The sequence below is a fragment of the Carassius carassius genome, chromosome 45 (genome assembly GCF_963082965.1).
Source record: "Carassius carassius chromosome 45, fCarCar2.1, whole genome shotgun sequence".
Classification (NCBI taxonomy): Eukaryota; Metazoa; Chordata; class Actinopteri; order Cypriniformes; family Cyprinidae; genus Carassius; species Carassius carassius.
Genome location: NC_081799.1, coordinates 26,013,404 through 26,033,393, shown reverse-complemented (window position 1 = coordinate 26,033,393; position 19,990 = coordinate 26,013,404). Strand labels below are relative to the sequence as shown.

The 19,990-nt window shown below is 37.3% G+C and overlaps 1 protein-coding gene across 2 annotated transcripts in view; it reads left to right on the top strand.

The window, feature by feature from the left end:
* The window catches only part of LOC132127807 (netrin receptor UNC5C-like), a 182,123-nt gene that overhangs the window by 138,808 nt on the left and 23,325 nt on the right, over window positions 1–19,990 (top strand). The window contains exons 5-8 of one of the 2 annotated variants that reach the window (XM_059539938.1): window positions 1,022–1,202; window positions 6,705–6,872; window positions 7,525–7,689; window positions 12,679–12,738. In XM_059539938.1, coding sequence (XP_059395921.1) covers window positions 1,022–1,202; window positions 6,705–6,872; window positions 7,525–7,689; window positions 12,679–12,738 — 574 coding nt within the window. The remainder of the gene's footprint in view (window positions 1–1,021; window positions 1,203–6,704; window positions 6,873–7,524; window positions 7,690–12,678; window positions 12,739–19,990) is intronic. The other variant, XM_059539939.1, reaches the window with a different exon arrangement.

The window sequence follows — 19,990 nt, the reverse complement described above, 5'->3', positions numbered from 1 at the left end:
CAGGATTTTCACATTTGATTGGCAAAGGCAGACTTCTCTGGTAAATGAAGAAACGTTGTGTATTTCTGTGTGGTTGCTAGGTGTCTGGTAAGAAGAGAGTCCCTCATGATTGGTCGGTCGTCTTTGTTCCTCTGCTGATCTCAGATCTGTGCGATATCTCTCCTGAGAGCAGTGGAAGATCTGTGTGATTTACAGTCGAGCAGCTCTAAAACGGTCACTTTCTCTGATCATGTGATCTCACACTTAATACAGAGGCCGTTCGGAAACTGGACGCTCGTAATAAAGGTCAAAGATCATTGAAGCACTAACTGAAGTACGTTTTTTACTTCCCATCGCGTCTGCGTAATGGTTCAGGGGGAATAACATGATGGATATTGAAGCTTTATGGAGCTTTTGCACATACATCAACACTTCTTTACACAAGCGTAATGAGTGGAAAGCTGCCTGTAAATGTAGGGCTGCACGATTAATCAAATGCAATAGTCATGCACATCTTGTTCTGTAATCAATAGTAAATCTCCATTGTGTGCTTACACATGGAGCAGCATTTACTACAAAGAGCCATTGTTCTCTAAGAGGCTATGCAAAAAAAATAGCAGACTATATAATCACAAACAAAGAAATCGTTCTGCGATTATGAAAGCTGTTTGCATAGCTTCTCAGTGAGCTATAGTTCTGTGTAGTAAATGCTGCTCCAAATAACATGTTTGTACTCCAAACTCACTTGGTAACGTCAGTCGAGTGTTTGAAATAAATCCGTCTGTGAGAGGATGTGGCTTCTAACACACAATAAGCCACACAACATATTGATTAAAGGCATTTATTATCATATACTTTATCATAATTAAATTGATAATAATAATTATATTATTATAATATTCTCTGGCCTTCGAATGGAGACGTACCACTGATCACAGAACTGTGCTTCAATGACAAGATTTTGGCTTATTACGATTATTACGGCCCTAAGTGTGTGATTTATGGATGTAGATGAGATGAACATCTGTCTGTGTGCTTGCAGGTGGAGTGGCTGAAGAACGAGGAGATCATCGACCCCGCCGACGACAGGAACTTCTACATCACCATCGACCACAACCTGATCATCAAACAGGCGCGTCTGTCCGACACCGCCAACTACACCTGCGTCGCCAAGAACATCGTGGCCAAACGCCGCAGCACCACAGCCACCGTCATCGTCTACGGTCAGCCTCAGTGCATGAGATGAGCTTATTTAACATGATTAGTATTTGATTTTCAGTCAGTATGTTAACGTATGGAAAAAGTAGACTTCAGTGTTTTATAAAGAAAATTTGGGGCTGTTTTTAAAATAAATTGTATTGTTTATTTTAATATATATACATATATATATATATATACATATATACATATATTATTATTATTTTGTTTTTTTCTGTTTTTTTTTGGAGTGGTTTGTTGTGCATTGACCTGTGGTTGCAAGGATTTTTATTTAGTCATTTTAATTATATTATTTATTTATATTTTATTTTGCTATGTTTTTTTTGTTGTATTTAAAAAATTTATATTAACTTGTTCTTTAAATGGGGTTTTGTGTGATTTCAGGTCATTTATTTATTTATTGGTATTTTATTTTTATTTAATTATTGGGTGTTTTAGGTGGTTGCTAGGTGTTTGTTTGTTTTATTTGTTTATTTATTTTATTTGTTCGTTTGTATTTCATTATTTGCTAAGATTTCGGAGTAGTTTGTAGTGCACTGAAACGGTTCACTGGTGACGGTGTTTCACCTTGAAATCCTGATCATCTTTCTGTAGCTTTGAAAGCACAAAGGCAAAGTCCACGTTTGAAACTGATGCAACACTTTGACCAGCTGCTCTTCTGGCGCTTCCTGCATCACAACGCAGTCCGTCTCCTCTGAAGTTTCTTTTGTTCGGATTGTGCCGTGAAAATCCCTAGAGCTGGAAAATGTTCCTCTTAAGAACAGAAAACCGCGCTGACAAGTTGGAAGCGCTTTAACCTGTCGCTGCTTTGAGTGTTGAAAGAATAACTTGGTGTAAATTCCCCCCGAACGCAAACGCAAGGCTTTCACGAGGCTGACGGTCTGTGAAGTCTTTCAGGAGCTCTTCAACAAGTGAAAACATTCCACCTGCTGCCATCGCTTACTGGTCTCCCTGCAGATACAATCCCAGATCTGGCAAACAGATGTTTCTGTCTCCCGTGCAGTAATAAATTGACTTCTCTTGCTCATCGTAAGGCTGATGTGATTATAAGCGCTCTCTGGTTCGCACCGTACGGTTGAGCTCTCTCATTGGTTAAGAGGGTAACTGGACAGGCCGCTCGAGTGTGACTGGACGCCACTTTACAGTTTTTCTCGATTGGTTTGGCTCATTTCTTGAAACCGAGATGACATTCTCAAAATAACATGGACAAATCTCCAAACCACCTTGCAATTGTTCACAACAGAATGTCATTTTTCATTGGTTTTATCAAATTGCAAATGCTTTAGTACATGTCTCAAGTGACTTTGTGCTTTTTTTCAAATGATTATGTACAAGTAGCTACAGTTAGCACAATGAGCCCACATTTAGCACATTTTCCAAATAAATAGATCTTGCTGATCTAAACTGATTAGTTGATTTTTCAGTGAAATGGTTACTCTCTCCAAAACATATCAGCATGGTTTCATTGTGTAAGTCATCATATGCACAATTGTCTGTTCAACTGTCAAAATTAGTCAAAGATATAATACCATGAAAGAATTTCTTGGAACATTTGATAAATTTATGACAGTACTTGACAATCAATCAGGTGAAATTAGAACTAACGAAGGAGCAGTTTCCCACATCTCAGATGACCAATCAAACAGTTTGTTTAGTTACCTGACAGGTGTTGTCTATGATTATGACTGCTGCCAAAAGTATATAGACAGAGCTTGGCCCGGGGCCAGATGAAATCCGGGCCACCCTTATTGACCACGTTATAAACCATCGCCTCACAATGGCAGAGGCAGGTCGCCGAGTGCAGCCTAATGTGCCTCGGTCTACTCAGTCTAGAACTATTCTATTGAACTATTCAGTGTTGGTGTGTGTGTAGGCCTAGAGTACTGTAACATCTTCATGTGATGTTATATGATACTATAAAAATGACAAAGAAAAAAAAATGGAGAAAATACTGTGAATAGTATTCCAGTCACTGTGCAGTGCATCACACTTTTAGTACCATAAAACAGCAGTACAATTACATTGGTAACTCCTTTTGTAACAAATTTACAGTGTTGACCTTTGACTTGTATGTCTAGGATTGGACGACAGCCTCAAGTGGGTGGCAGAAGAAAACTTCTAAATGAACAACAAGAACGAGAAATATGCAACATGGTCATTGCAAATAATGCCATCACACTGAGACAGATTCGTAATGCAATCCTTCTAGACAATGTAATGTTCCAAAATATAAACTCTATCAGCATCTCCACAATAGACCGGGTATTGAAGAAACATCAGATGACCATGAAACAGATTTACAGGGTACCATTTGAGAGAAACTCTGACAGAGTGAAAGAGCTGCGGTACCAGTATGTGCATGTAAGTCAACTACTGGTTGTCTATCATTGTAACACTATTACAGTAAGACATGGTTACCACTTTTTTTTGTTTTGCTTTATCCTTTTTACCTTCAGAATCCAGCTTTATGTGACTAGAGCATTTTGCCTAGAAATTGTCTTCAGTTTTTCACTCCCTCTTTTTACAGTACTTTAGATCCTCCCTGCAGTATCTGTCTCTACTTGACTGATTAGATTTATTTTTATTCTATTGTAGAGAATAATGGCATTAGAAGGCAACGAAACCTCTCACATCCTAGTGTTCGTTGATGAAGCTGGCTTCAACCTGGCCAAAGGTCGAAGGCGTGGCCGTAACATCATTGGCCACCGAGCCACTGTGGATGTCCCAGGCCAGCGAGGAGCAAATATAACAATGTGTGCCGCTATATCAGAAAGAGGTGTGGCCACACACATTCCCAGTTTAGGGCCCTACAATACACAAAAGCTCCTCAATTTTTTGGACAACCTTTATACTGATCTGATCCCGGAAAATGAGAGAGGTGAAGAAGGACCTCAGCTACCACATTATGTCATTGTGTGGGATAATGTGAACTTCCACCGTGGCCCACGCATCAGAACCTGGTTCACCACCCATCCCCGGATGCTAATGGAGTTTCTTCCACCTTACTCTCCTTTCCTAAATCCAATTGAGGAGTTTTTTTCAGCTTGGAGGTGGAGGGTGTATGAGCATCAGGCTCAAGACCAGAGGGCCCTGCTGCATGCAATGGATGCTGCATGTGAGGACATCACAGGGGATCAATGTAGGGGATGGTTGAGACATTCACGCCGTTTCTTCCCTCGCTGCATCGCAAGAGAAAATATCCGTTGCGATGTGGATGAGAATTTATGGCCTAACAGAGAGCAGCGCGTCGATGGCCAGGAGGATGAGGATGGTGGCCAGGAAAGAGAGGGTGACAATGGCGACCACTGAAAATATTACTGTACTATAGTTCTGAAACTTTATTTACAGTATGGTAGGCTAGAGTTTTTTTTGTTTTTTGTTTGTGTTTATAACTGTTCACATTTACAGAATCCTGTATATGTTTTCTTTTCACAGTATGTTCTCTAATGTTAACATTTCTTTGTACAAATAAAAATGTTTACAGTTTCCTTGAGTATGAGTGGTTTATTGGAGGCTGATTTTACTGTAAAATCTTTTAGTTTTATTCATAGTGGTATTCTGTTGCTAGACCTGTGCCTCAGTGACAAAACGTCTAAGCATTTTGACTTGCAGTGCTTAAACAATGCCAAAGGTATAATGCATTTTGGGGGCATTGACTATTTATATGAGAAGGATATTTAGTTTTGACACATGGATAAACTGTTTTGGGAGAGATATGAGCTTTTGCAGGGGATCCATTGTGTTGTGCTAAACCATCCAGGTTATTTTGACAAAAGCACTAAATGAATGCACATGTGCCAAGGCAATTGAGAAGGATCTGTGCTATTTTGACTGTACTGACCTTTTATATGGGAAAGGAATCTGCTTTTGAAGCATGGAAGAAGAGTTTGGGGAAAGATATTTGATTTTGCTAGTGAGCTATAATGTCGAGCAGAACTGTAAGACTGTTTGGCCAAATGACCTTATGGTTTTGAGAATGTCATCTCGGTTTCAAGAAATGAGCCAAACCAATCGAGAAAAACTGTAAATGAACAGTTCAGATAAAAATGAAAAAATAAAAAGGGAATTGATGCTGATGCAGAATTGCATTTTGAATTTGAATGTAAGGAAGTAGAACATTTTAAGACATTCACTTAAATAATTTTTCACTAGAAAAGCACAGTTTTTTAAAGCAAACTTTAAATGTTGATGTGATTAATTTTTCTTTAAAAGGTTGGATGGGTAGGTGGATGGATACATAGATGGGTAGATAGAGGAATTGATGGATAAATGGAAGGACAGATAGATGGATGGATGGAAGGACGGATGGACAGATGGATGGATTGGTAAATGGATGGATGGATTGGTGGATGGATGGATGGACGGTTAGATGGATGGATAAATGGACAGACGGATGGATGGATAAATGGATGGGTGGGCAAATGGAGGGACGAATAGATGGATGGATGGATAGATGGACAAATGGATGGATGCACGGATGGACGGATGGATGGATGAATGGATGGATGGATGGACGGACAGACGGATGGATGGACGAACGGATGGGTAAATGGACGGACGGATGGATTGATAAATGGATGGACAGATGGATGGATTGATGGATAAATGGATGGACCATTTGTATCATGGAAGAAGGATGTGTAGGTGAAGGGAAGTGAAAGTATGTTGCAGTGTTTCAGTGCTCTGGCGACTGGAGCTTCTCTCAGATGATGAAGGCATGGAGGCGCTGATGATGTCATCGGGCTCAAGTTTCGCCTCCCGCCGCTCACTGCTAACATACTAAACCACTCTCAGTCACTGGATTAACACACTGCTTTACTCTGAGCTCTTTCTGCCCATTATCACCACACACGTCTGACTTACTGTCCTGAGATGAAAGACAAGAAACACTCTCCACGTGTGGTGCGGCTGAATCCAAGGGAAACTGTAATAAAAAGGCACAAATCTGTGATGGATTGATTTCTGGAGACAAAAGGCCACAATCCCTCGCCTGCTCATTCAGGCCTGAATGCAGTCTGGGACGACGAGAGCTTTGATCTCAGCTCATCCGCTTGAGAAATAAACCACAATCCATCCTCCAGAGCTGCTCCATCACACACACGTGTCAGAGGAAGTTCAGACCGGATCGTGGAGCGAGATTCCTTCATCACCACAACAGAAGAACGTTGGATATAAACTCACGATTGTGGAATTGTGAGAGATAGACTCCAGATTAATCTGAATTGTGAGAATACACTTGCAATTGCTTTGTTTTATTTATTTTTTCTGTGGCGGAAACCAGTTTTCACGTCAGTCTATTCCAAACTTGTATGACTTTCTTGGAAGGCAAAGGGTTAAACTATATTAAAAAGTAACTGTACTTCAAATATCACTTGTGTTTGATTTGTTCATACAGCTTCAGTCACTGTCTGCTAATCATCTCCTGTTGTGTTCCACTGAAGTCCGGCTCTCGTCACAGACACAGATGTAATGAGTGAGAGACTGAGTGGCTGTGTTTCTCGCTGCAGTGAACGGCGGCTGGTCGACGTGGACGGAGTGGTCAGTGTGCAGCAGTCGCTGTGGGCGGGGCTATCAGAAGAGGACACGCAGCTGCACCAATCCCGCGCCTCTGAACGGAGGAGCCATCTGTGAGGGTCAAGCCATCCAGAAACTGGTCTGCAACCCGCTCTGTCCAGGTACTACAGCACTGAGTGCTGGCCGATGCCCAAAACACTGATATAGTCAAATAATAATAAATTAATTACATTTTCAAATAAATACAGTTTAATAGCATGAATACATCGTACAGTGTAAATTTTCCGAAATTGAGATGTATGCATCATCTGAAGCTGAATAAATCATCTCTCCAGTGATGTGTGGTTTGTTCGGAGAACAATATTTGTCTGAGATACAACTATTTGGAAATTTGGAATCTGAGGGAGCAAAAAAAATCTAAATATTGAGAAAATCATCTTTAAAGTTGTTCAAATGAAGTTCTTAGCCATGCATATTACTAATCAAACATGAAGTTTTGATATATTCACGGTAGGAGATTTGCAAAATATCTTCATGGAAGATTATCTTTACTTAATATCCTCATGATATTAATATTCTAATATAATATGATATTTTTGGCAAGAAAAAGAAAAAATAGATAATTTTGAACCATGCAATGTTTTTTTTGGCTATTGCTACAAATATACCCCAGAGACTTAAGACTGCTTTTGTGCTCCAGGTTCATATATATATATATAATTCTATATATTTAAATAAATGTTTGAAGATTTGCAATTATTTGTGAAGGCAGTGAGCGTGGTCTGTGGTCACTGTGTGCTGTGTTTTCTGCAGTGGACGGTCTGTGGACGGAGTGGAGCAAGTGGTCGACGTGTGGGACAGAGTGCACTCACTGGAGACGGCGCGAGTGCAGCGCTCCAGCCCCCAAAAACGGCGGAAAGGACTGCGAGGGAACAGTGCTGCAGTCCAAGAACTGTACGGATGGGCTCTGTATGCAGAGTGAGTGCCACCCTTCCTCCTCCTCTTCCTCCTCACACAAATCACCCCTCAGATACGGGTTCACCCTCTCTAGTCTTGTTTTTATAGCCTGATGGAACTCTGTTGTGGTCTGATGGATTGGATCGAGGCAGATGTTGGTCGTGTAAATATAGCCGAAACTCCACACGCCGTCCAGCATTCAGCAGCTATATTTAAAATAATGATAAGTGATTATATCCTACTTACACAAAGTTTCATAATTGCTCCACGTCTATGATTACTATGATTTGGACCCTATTTTAAAAGTGCAGGAGTCTGAGATCGAGAGAGAGGAAATCACAGCCGCTCAGACTCTCAGCTGCTTTTCTTGTGAAGGTAATTAAACGTGTTGACAAGCTGTTTTTATGAGTCCTCCTCTCCTTCAGAGGATGTTTTAAGCTCATGCAAGTGGAAAAGCAGAAAATAAAAACTCTTCTAGCTGTTATTCTTCTGAAATCATTCATTTAAAACAGAGATGACAAAATCTGTTGTTTGATTTGGCAGTCCACGTCATTAAAGAAAAAAAAAGGAAAATAGGGAGAAAAAAAAAAAGCCAGGACATTCTTATCAACATTTTTAACTTTCTTTTTTTTAATGTAAAAACAATATTAGTGAATTTGATTTAAATACATACACATATGCGTGTATATATATATATATATATATATATATATATATATATATATATATATATATATATATATATATACACGTAAATGGTTAAATGTAAAAAATATAGTACGTTTATATAAATATTATAAATTATAATAATATTGTTGAATATAATATATGTACTTGTCTTGTTTTTGTTTTATCTTTGCATTACAAATGTAAAAAACAATGTATGTGAATTCGATAAAAAATACATATATTTAAACATTAATTTTTATTTTTTTAATTGTAGTGCATTTATATAAATATTAATTAGTATAATTGAATATGATGAAAAAGCAGTCTAATTAAATGCCATGGAAGCATATCTTTATTTCTCATTTATTTTTTTGTTTTAACTTTTTTTCGTTGTAGTTGCAAAAACTTAATAAAAAAAAAAAAAATTTAATCAAGCTATTATTTTTTTGTGTAGTTATTTAAATTTTAATTGTAATATTTTAATAACTGGATATAATGCAACATTTATTTTAGGCCCACACCCCTCAGTCAAGTTTGATTTTAGGCCTTTCTTATTAAAAATGTATCATTTTGTCATAATTTCCTCATGTTCCAAACCTGTAGTAGCCTGACTCTGCTGTAAAACACAAAAGAAGTAGTTTTGCTCAGGTTTTTCCATGCAGTAGAAGCATATAGAGATCTGTCAGGATCCATGAAGGACAAAGACCCCAGACTTCTTTTATATTAGTAGTTTCTTGTCTGTGTTGGATCCCAGCATGCAGCAGTCATGGTAAAGAGCTGCGTGAAGCAGTAAAAACAAGAGCGGACGAGTCTGACGAGTAACTGAATGATGACAAAGGCTTCACATGTGCTCCAGCAGCTCGGTGGGAAAATGCGAAGCGTTCCAGCGGAGGTCGGGACGGGATCGTTTCCCGTGTTTTTCCGTTTAGTTCATCCAGTCTAACAGTAACTCGTGTCTCTGCTGTCTGTTATTGATTATACATGCAGAGGTTGTGAAGGCCAGAGGAGGTTTGAAACCAAATGTTTCTCTCTTCTGAAGAGACACTGGCCGTGTTTATCTGCTAATCCTATCTCTCTCTCTCTCTCTCTCACTCTCTGTGTCTCTCTCTCTCTCTCTCTCTCACTCTCTCTCTGAAAACTAGAACGCAGGCTGCAAAAACAAAAGTGTTTCCTCAGTAATAAATGTGTTTGTTGAGGCATCCGTGAGTTCATATTCATTTTGATTAGGTCATGAAAAAGAAACTTCCAGGGGTTGTTGAGATACGTTGCAGACTGAATCAAACATCGTTAATGATAATCAGGAATCTAATTACCTGTTTGATTTTAGCGTATAAATGATGAGCGAGTGTTAATCAGAGTATTGATCGGAGTCTGTGTGCGTCTGATGCTTCTTAGACTTCAGAAATGTTTCTTTAGTTTTACAAACTTCATTTCAGTGCATCATGGGAAGATTTATAATTATCAAGTATAATTGCATTAATAATTAAAAATTCAAATTGCATTTATAAACAGTAAAAAATTCTGAAACATTATTCTAATGTAAAGCAGCTGTTTTCTGTGTGAATCTGTGTTAGTGTAATTTATTTCTGTGATGCACAGCTGTATTTTCAGCATCATTCCTCCAGTCTTCAGTGTCACGTCGTCTTTCTTTGTAATATTAGTATTTTAAATCTTTTTTCTTTCTTTTTGTTTTTTACTAATATAGGATTATTTTGCATTGTGGCAATTACACACATTTCACGCAAAATGATCATTAGTGTAATGACAACTTGATAATATTAATTTTTGCATTTTAATAAACACATAATAAATTGTAATTATGACTTTATTTGTTTTTTTAAATATATATATTTTTGTATAAATGATATAAACTGATTTTGCTACTCAAATATATCTTATCAAAATGTTAAACTGTTGTTTTTAGACTTTAGCATTGTTTCACCATAAGTTTTTTAAATATATATTAGTGCGGTCAAACGATTAATCCCGATTAATTACATCCAAAATAGTTTTTTTTTTAACATTATTTATGTATGTGTACTGTGTATATTTGTTATGTGTATATAAATACAAACACATGCATGTATAGATTTAAGAAAAATTTTATATTTATATATTAAATATATTTATATATAATATAAAATATAAGAATATACATATAAAAATGTATATGCCCGTAAATATTTTAAAAAATATATACTTTCATGTGTGTATTTCTATATACATAATAAATATACACAGTACACATACTTAAATAATGTAAACAAACTTATATTTTGAATGCGATTAATCGCAATTAATTGTTTAATAGCGCAAATATTTATAAAGAAAAACCTACTGTATCTTTTAAAATTGCTTATGTTGAGATAATTTTTTTTATTTTATTTGTATTGATTAATTTTGTTTGTTTTTCTCCTTGTATTTCATTTGTATATTTCTAATTGTTCATAGCAATTTGAGTAAAAGTGCATTATAAATAAAATGTATTATTAATAAAGTAATATAAGATTACTTGGCATTGTGACAATTAATCACATTTCCCCAAATAATTATTATTAGTGTAACTATATTTTTTAAATATAAATAAAATAAGTTATAATACATTTTAAATAAGTTAAATAACTAAATATAATAATTTAAAGAAAGATTTATAATAAAAAATATATATATATTATTATTTTTTTTAGTTTTGTAGGTATTTGTTAATATATATATTTGGTGTATAAATGATATTAGCTACTCAGCAACATTTCTTAATATAATTTGTTAAAAACAGACTTCTTTCATCAGTTTTATAAGATTAGGGCTCTGGTTTATAAGGTCTGGCTCTGGTCTGTGTCCTAAAGCAAGTGTTGGTTGAGTTGATAACTGAGCTTTCAGGAACGACTCTGATCTCAGATATTGAAGTCATTTCTCTGCCATTTGAATCTTCCTATTTTCCCGGTGAAATGCATTGTGGGAGCATTAGTCCTGCTCAGATTGATGGCCAGTTTGTGAGGAATATAAAACCCATAACGTTATAGATTTAGGCTCACTTCCCCTGATTGATTTTCCCCTCTTTCTCCAGCTAAAAGGGTGAAACCACTTATGTGCATGCTAATGACGGCTTCAGCGGCCGTTTAGCAGAAATCCACATTATCTGAAAGCTCACATTATTGCAGATATCATTGGACATGAATTACACTTGATACGTGAACTCTGCTCGTCCAGCAGGAGCACGGGTTCATGCCGTTAGGAAGCGTTTATGGGACGTTTCCTCTGCGCTAATGGCATCTTCCAGTCCGAGTTAGAAAGCTATTTGCTTTTTGAGTTTGTAAAGTGCTCAAATTGTGTTTCGGCTGCAGTTGCAGATTGAATTTAAAGTGTTTTCTCTATAGTTTTAACCTTTGGCGCTGGAGCTGTGAAGGTTGCGCTTGATCGCCCGTCCGCTCCGTTGGTGTCTTGTTTTGTTATGATGTTGCTTTTCGGGGCTTTGCTTAAATAACGCACAGACAGATGACATTTTCTTGACATATCGATCTGCAGAAAGGGCATGACAAACACAAGGGCAAACGCTGGCTTTTTCTTCCAGAAACTGGATCTCGTGCAACTTTTTGCAGCATGAAACCTAATACTTGCCCCAATGCTTTCACCTTTATACTTTATATGAAGAGACAGAAAACACTAATACCAAACAAATGAAACAAGTGAAGTATTTATGAGTCATTGAATCATTCATGCAAACTGCTTCTTAATTTTTAAATGAAAAATGAGAACAAAAAAGGTGATTCTCAGTGTATCCAGACTCGTGCAGCTCTACTTCGGCGTCTTTTCATTCATACCACTTCAGTAGAAAATGCAGGAAAGAAAGCAGCAGCACCGAAGCGTTTGATGTAAATGCAGCCCTGCAGCGCTCTTGAGATGCAGATACGCTGGAGTCTCGGGCCCCGTCGGGCTCCTGGAGTCAGTGTGGGAGTGATTTAGGGCCGTAGCTCATGCTACATTAGCGTCCAGCTCTCAGAGTACAGCTGATTCCTCGTGTCCGTGTGTCAGATGGGAAGCTGCGAGTGCTTTTGTCTCATTGACTCCAGGACTGTTTATCAGCGTAAAACCATCCGTCCCTCTGGCTCGTTAGTCCTAATGAAGCACTAAAACGCGGCTGACGGATGGCTGTGTTCACTTGCGAGTCGTTTGTCTGCAGAAAGAGTCCAGGAGAGGCTAAAAGTGACACCAAATGGAGAAGAATCGTCCGCCGCTGCCCTCATCGCTCATGTCTTTGTTAGCTTGTTTCAATTTGTTCAATCCGATTGTGTTGAATTTGATTTCCATCCCTCACCCTCCATCCCTCCCTCTCTCCCAAAGGTTCCTTATATCAGAAGTCCTCCGAACCCACAGACAAGAGCAATGCTCTGCCACATCCATGTGAGTCCTTCATTTCATTGATTTCTGTTTGCATGTGTCTCCAAACCTTTCTCAGTTCCTCCTAATACTTTTTCTTTCTTCATAACATCTCATTTCCCTTCTTAAGAGTCTGAAAAAAACAGCGTAAACAGTCTCAGATGGTCTAAACTGGCTTAGACAATCCAAGCTTGATTCAAGCCCAAAACCCTTCTAAAACCAGCAAAACAGACCAGACTGGGTGATCAAATCATTTTAGACAAGACAGTTTAGATTTGATGCAAGCAAAACAGATGGGACTAGACAGTCTAAAGTGGTTTAGTCACATAGTATATTCTTTTTCGCTGGTTTTAGGCTTGCATCAAGCCTGGGTGACCATTTTAACCAGCTTATTAGACCAGCTGAGACCAATAAAACATACCAGAAAATGTGATTTACTAAAACCATACAAAAAATGTGACCAAAACTGGACAGTCTAAGGTCTTTTGATGGTCTGATCTAGATTATATGGTCACCTAGGCTTAAAACCAGACAATAGACCATATTGGGTGACTAAACAGACTAGAATGCATGTCTAAGCTGGTCTGAACTGGTTTAGATGGTCTCCAAAACTTGATTACAGTCTAAGGTGGTTTGGTCACCCAATCTGGTCTGTTTTGCTTGGTTTAAAATGGTTAACCAGGTTAGACCAGCTCAGACCAGCAAAACGGACAAGAATACATGTTTAAGCTCGGTCTGAACTGTCTAAGATGATCTCCAAAGCTTAATTAAGGCCCAAAACCCTTCTAAAACCAGCAAAACAGACTTGACTGAGTGACCAAATCATTTTAGACAAGACAGTTTTTGGAGGTTAGATGGACTCCTTGGCTTGAAGCACAACAGACCAGACCAGACGGTCTAAGGTGGTTTGGTCATGTAGTCTGGTCTGTTTTGCTGGTTTTAGAAGGGTTTTGGGCTTGTATCTAAGCTTGGGTGACCATTTAAACCAGCTTAGAACAGCTGAGACCAGCAAAACAAGCAGAAAATGTGACTAAAACTAGACAGTATCAGGTGATTTGACAGTCTTATCTAGATTAGATGGTAACCTAGGCTTAAAACCAGAAAACAAAGAAACTAGAATGCATGTTTACATGCGTAGACAAGTAAAACAGATGAGAATACATGACCGAAACTCTGTACACTGGAGAGTCTTGGGTGGTTTGCTGGCCTAAGCTGAATTAGATGGTCACAGAAGCTTAACCCCTTCTAAAACCATGACCTGACCAAATTACTGTAAACTAGATCTAATATGATTTGCCGGTTCAAAGTAGTTTAGATTGACTCCTAGGCTTGATACAAGCAAAAGAGTTCAGACTATGTAAACAGGCCGCCTTAGACTGTCTAGTCTGGTCCGTTTTGCTTATATCAATCCTACAAATCCATCTAAACCAGTTTAGGCCGTCACACCACATTAGACTGTCTAGTCTACAATCATTTGGTCAGCCATTCTGGTCTGTTTTGCTGTTTTAGAGATATTTTGGGCTAGCATGAAGCCTGGAAGACCATTTAAACCAATTTAAACACGTTGAGACCAGCAAAACTGACCAGAAAACGTGACCAAAAACACCTTAGACTTTCCAGGTTTGCTCAGATGGTCTGATCTGTTTAGCTGGATTCAAAAGGAGTTTGGAATTATATCAATCCTGGGAGACCATCTAAACCAGCAAAACCCACTTGGACTGTCTAGTGTGATGTAGTTTTCTCATCCATTCTCTTTAGATACTTTTAGAGGCGTTTTGTCCATGTCTTAATCCCGGGATAAAAGCTTAGACCAGTAAACCACTTTAGACTGTCTAGTGTAAGGAGGTTTGTTCTGTTTAGCTGGTTTTTGTGCTTGTATCAAGCCAGGGAGAATAGCTTAGACCAGAGAAGCTAAAAAAAAAAAAACACTTAAGACTGGTTCAAGCTGTTTATTTACAATATTTACCATTAATACCACACATTTAAAGTGATAATCCACCCAAAAATGAAATTCTGAACTTCAAACATTTATAACGTCATTATAACACATTATTCTGCAATGAAAGTCAGTTGTCTTCAAAATATGTTTCTTCTATAAAGTCATACAGGTTTAAAGGAATGTTTGAAACAAAAATGTTCATTTCTCAGTGATCTGTTGCTTCGAAGTACGGAAATAGACAATACAGAGGGTAAATAAGATGAAGTAAATGGAAAAATTGAACCAAATTAGGTTTAAGCTTAATAATATTAATGAAACGAACTCTGAAGCGGTGTGTGTGAGCATGTGTGTGTCTGTGTGTGTGTGTGTGTGAGCGTTGGTGTGTGAGCGTTGGTGTGTGTGTGTGTGTGTTGCTCCTCTATGGTCCTAAAGCCCTGGGCGTCTCTTTCACACATGGCTGCTGTGATCGCTGGCTGAGGAAATGTGTCTGTCTCTCGGCCGTCTCTCCAGCTAAACCGCTCAATAATGCTTTTTATTTCCACCCTGTTTTCGTCTCTCTCTCTCTCTCACACGCTCTCTTTCTATCTAAAGTTCAAATGTTCAAAGAAATGTATTAATCTCAGCGATACATTGTAATGCTTGCCACGCTAAGTGTGCCGCTTTATCATCAAAGTGCGATTGCCAGACGGGAGAGTTGCATGTTCAGATGATATCGGAGGACTTTCATCATTCGCTGAGTCCAAACGGGCCGGAATACAATCGGCTTTACACTCCTGTAGAGAGTCATCATTTACCCTGATATCGTCTTTAAAGATGGAGGACGTAATTGTGGAAGTTTATGAATAATACAGAAGAGAAACGAGGGAGTATCCATGTCAGCCGACTTGCCAGGAACAGAGAAATAATACTACAAACAAAACAAATTTACTCCAGAAGCAGCACTGCTTACTTTCTTTTAAAGAAGAGTTTCCCTTTCTTTGGGAACATCCTGCACCGCTCCTTGTTCAAGCTCTTGTTCTGTGGCTGGACTATTGTAATGCTCTCTTGGCAGGTCTTACAGCCAGTTTTATCAAACCTTTACAATTAATCCAGAAAGCGACAGCAAGATTAATTTTTAATGAGCCAAAAAGAATGAATGTTTATCAATTTGCACTGCTCGCATAAAATTCAAGACATTGATGTTTGCCCACAAAACCAGCACTGACTCTGCACCCCTTTATCAAATTCATTACTTCAGACTTATGTGTCTCTAGAAGCTTAGGTTCTGTGTGTGCCTGCGTGTGTGTGTGTATTTATATATAAATAATAAATATACACAGTACACATATATATTATGTAAACTAAAATTGTTCTTTTGGATGCGATTAATCACAATTAATCATCTGACAATACTAATATATATTATATTGATAAATTTGTATTGTAGCTGGGCTTCGGTAGTTTCATTAAACGAATATAATCAAATTAACATGCTTGTTTAAAAAAAATTAACATGAACAGCAAAAAAATAAATATCACATTTTAATTTATTTTGACTCATATATAGAGAGAGAGGCATAAAGAAATTGTATTTTTATTATTTATTTACTATTATTATATATGTGTGTGTATATATATATATATATATATATATATATATATATATATATATATATATATATATATATATGTGTGTGTGTGTTAAAAAAAATATTATTTTTTTTTAATACGTATCGGTTTTTTAGAATTTTTTTATTAGATACTGTTTTTGGCAATCTAGAGGTCGACCGATTTGTCGGTTTTACCGATTAATCGGCACCGATAGTTGATTGCTGGAACAATCGGTCATCGGCAAAAATCCATGCCGATAGTTTTCCATGTTTCGTCCGAGCGCCAACCTCCCGCTCTCTCTCGTGAGGCCAATAAGGAAGTGACTAAAACTGCAATTCATCGACTGGCCGCTTGAGGCTGGCTGCAAAAGGGAGTTCCATAGACTCCCCATGTTAAAATGCCCAACTTTACAGCAGGAAAAAACATGTTTACAGCCTGGTGCAAAAAAAGATTTTGGTCTAAATAGCTAATTTTGACCTTCATGACAACTGTGAGGGGGGTGAATTTTTTTATAACTCATCCGTTTAAATTATATTAAGACTTAAAGTTCTGCATAATTAAGGGCGTAGCCACTTGAGTGACAGGTGGATTGCCGCTGCTGACACTACCGTCGTGCTAGGTGGGTGTGGCTTCAGCAACTAGCTCCCGCCTTTTTGCCCATTTTTGATTGTCCGGCAGAGTCGCGCGGTGACGCGCTGCCAAGATGGCGACGGCCCGCTCTACAGACTTTAGGCTTCAAAAACACACTTCAGGAGACAACGGGTGACGTCACGGACACTACGTCCATGTTTTTATACAGTCTATGGTTTCGTCCCTTGTTGGAGCGGCTGATAGTTTCCTGGGTTGGGTCTGTTGCTGGAGCGGCTGAGAAGGCTCTGTTTTCATTATACAGTGCGAGAGCGGCCTCTAGTGGCTGAAATCACTGTCAGCACATGCTGTGTGTTTAGACACGTGACGCTGCACGCTGAACGCTGAACAGAGAGAGACTTCAGACCGAAAATCCTGCCAATCTAATTCAAATTAATTTAATTAGACTTACTTTATGATTCATAAACTTTAATTTAACTATTAAAAAAGTAAAATTAAAATGGAAAAAACAGAATCCAGAAAATTTTTATAACAGAATTTGGAAATAAATAAAATGTAATTTAGGAAAAAAATGTAACTCTTATTATTATTATTATTATTAATCCTACTTATTACATTTTTTTTGTATATAAAACACTATTTTAGCTTTTCTTTCAGTATTCATTTTAAAAACTATTGGTTAATTAATCGGTATCGGCCAATGTGGTCCAACTTTGCTATCGGTATCGGCAAAATCCAATATCGGTCGACCTCTAGGCAATACATTGTAACAATTGTCATGCCAATAAAGCACATATTAAATTGAATTGAATTGAGAGAGAGAGAATTTATTTGTTCTTCAGTTAGTTGCCAAGAAACATTTCTCATTTTAATGTATCATTTAAGCAGTCAGCCGACTGACCAGGAATAGATTTGTGCATCATGGAGCATAATGGTGGAAGTTTATGAATAATACAGAAACCTTTCAGTTTGGAGAGAAATGAGGGTCTATCCATGTCGTCCGGCTGACCAGGAATAGATCTGTGTGTTTGCAGGCCGGTCAGCTCTCTCTCTCTCTCTCTCTCTCTCTCTCTCTCTCTCTCTCTCTCTCTCTCTCTCTCTGTCTCTCTCTGTCTCTCTCTCTCTGTCTCTCTCTTCTCTCTCTCTCTCTCTCTCTCTCTCTGTCTGTAGTGTTTGTGTCGCTGTGCCTCCTCCAGGTTTAGGAGTCTGGCAGATAATCAAAGGCTCTGTCAGATCTCACACAGATCGATAGGATCAGTTCCTCTCCACGCGTCTGCAAACAGATCCACTTCACCATCCCTCCACTTTCTGGACTTCGTTTAGAGCGATTCTTCAGGCAGAAAAAGAGAAAATTATCATTCATCCACACTCATATTGCTCCAAACCCATAGACCTTCCTCCTTCCACAAAAGAAGGTGTTTATTGATGTTTTTAAACCTGTTTTAAATCTGACTGTGAACTTCCTGCCGAACATCTGCTTTTGTGAAGAAAGTTTGGAATATTAGCATTGTAATTTTACTGTTGTATTCTAAAATAAAATTATTATTGTATTATTTTCCTAAATACTTCTATGTCACAGTTAAATATAAATATATAATTTTGTTTATTAAATACTTTTAAATAAAAAATATATACAAATATTTGTATATAACATTATGTAATATAATAATAAATATATAATTAATAGTAGTAGTAGTAATAAAAATAATAATGTTTTTAAATGGCGTTTTATTTCACAGTAAATTATCGCAATAGTAATTTCTTATTGTTTATTTTTTTAATAATAATAATAGTTGTTGTTTTAACTAGTTACATACTAAATTTTACAATAAAATATTACAATAAAAACAATAGTAATACTTTAAGATTTCTTATTTTGTATTATTTTAATAATTTTTTTAACACATTATTTTTATATTTTATTTAGTTATAATATTTAGACAAAGAATTGTTCTTCTTTTTAAATGAATGCTTTTTTAAATAGTTATAATTTAATATTTCAAAAATCTATATATAATAATAATTTATAATCACATTGCTATATAATCGTTAAAAATTTTAGCCAAACAAACAAGCTCAGCAAACCTGGAGTTATTTATTTATTTTTTATTGCATTTGAAATCACAACCTCAATTAAAAGAGTAAAATGTGAGTTGGATTTGTTCCCCGGCTCTCAGAAGCGTGCATGTTCAGATGTGCAGCTCTTTGTGTTTGCAGACCTGTCCTGCAGACGCTGGAGTGAAGCCGCAGGTCAGAGCCACTGCTTTTAGAGGGCAGCGTTCACATTAGTGAGATTAATTCATAATGTCACAGTGATTAAACTCGACGAGGGGCCGTGCGGCGCTCATCGTGACATTGATTGCTGCTACCTTTAAAAGTGCACCAGCTGCAGGCATGCTAACACACACACACAGTGTCCAGACTTACTCTGAGGACGAGCCACACACACACATGCATGTTTAATCATAGGAAGGCTGCTGATGCGAGAGCTCAGGTTCATCTGAATGAAAGCTCACATCTCCCATTAACCAGTACACATAATATAAAGATAATAGAGTACACACTTCACATCATCAGCACAAACACTGACTGTATACTGCACACTACACACTCTACTGAGGGCTCGTTGCTTTAATATCACATTCCAGTCCAGTATAAAACCGTCTTAAGGGCCGTTCACACAGATTGCGTTCTCCATTCGTGCACTACTTATCCATTGTTTTTCCATGTAAACAAGATCTGTGCAAATGACCCTTTAGGCTGCAGTATATATAGTTATATAAGTTAGTCCACCGAAAAAAGATTTTGTTTGACGTTGTAAATAGATTATTGTTTTACTAAAATATACATTCTTTCTACATTTTACATTTAATTCAATTTGTTACTCGGTGTTATCATAATATATATGTGTGTGTGTGTGTGTGTAAATTATAATTTATTTTAAGTAATAGAATGTCTTAGTTTTAGGTAATTGTAATGACCCTCTTGTTGCTCTTAGTTTCTTTGCAATTATTTGTGAAATTTGTTAGCAGTCTTTCTTTTTTAAAGAAAATCCTTCTCACCAAATTTTTCCTCGTCTTATTTCAAGTTACAAATAAAGAGTTCAAATATCTACAAAATCCTAAAAAAACAAGTAGGTCCACTCTGAAAGCAAGGTTG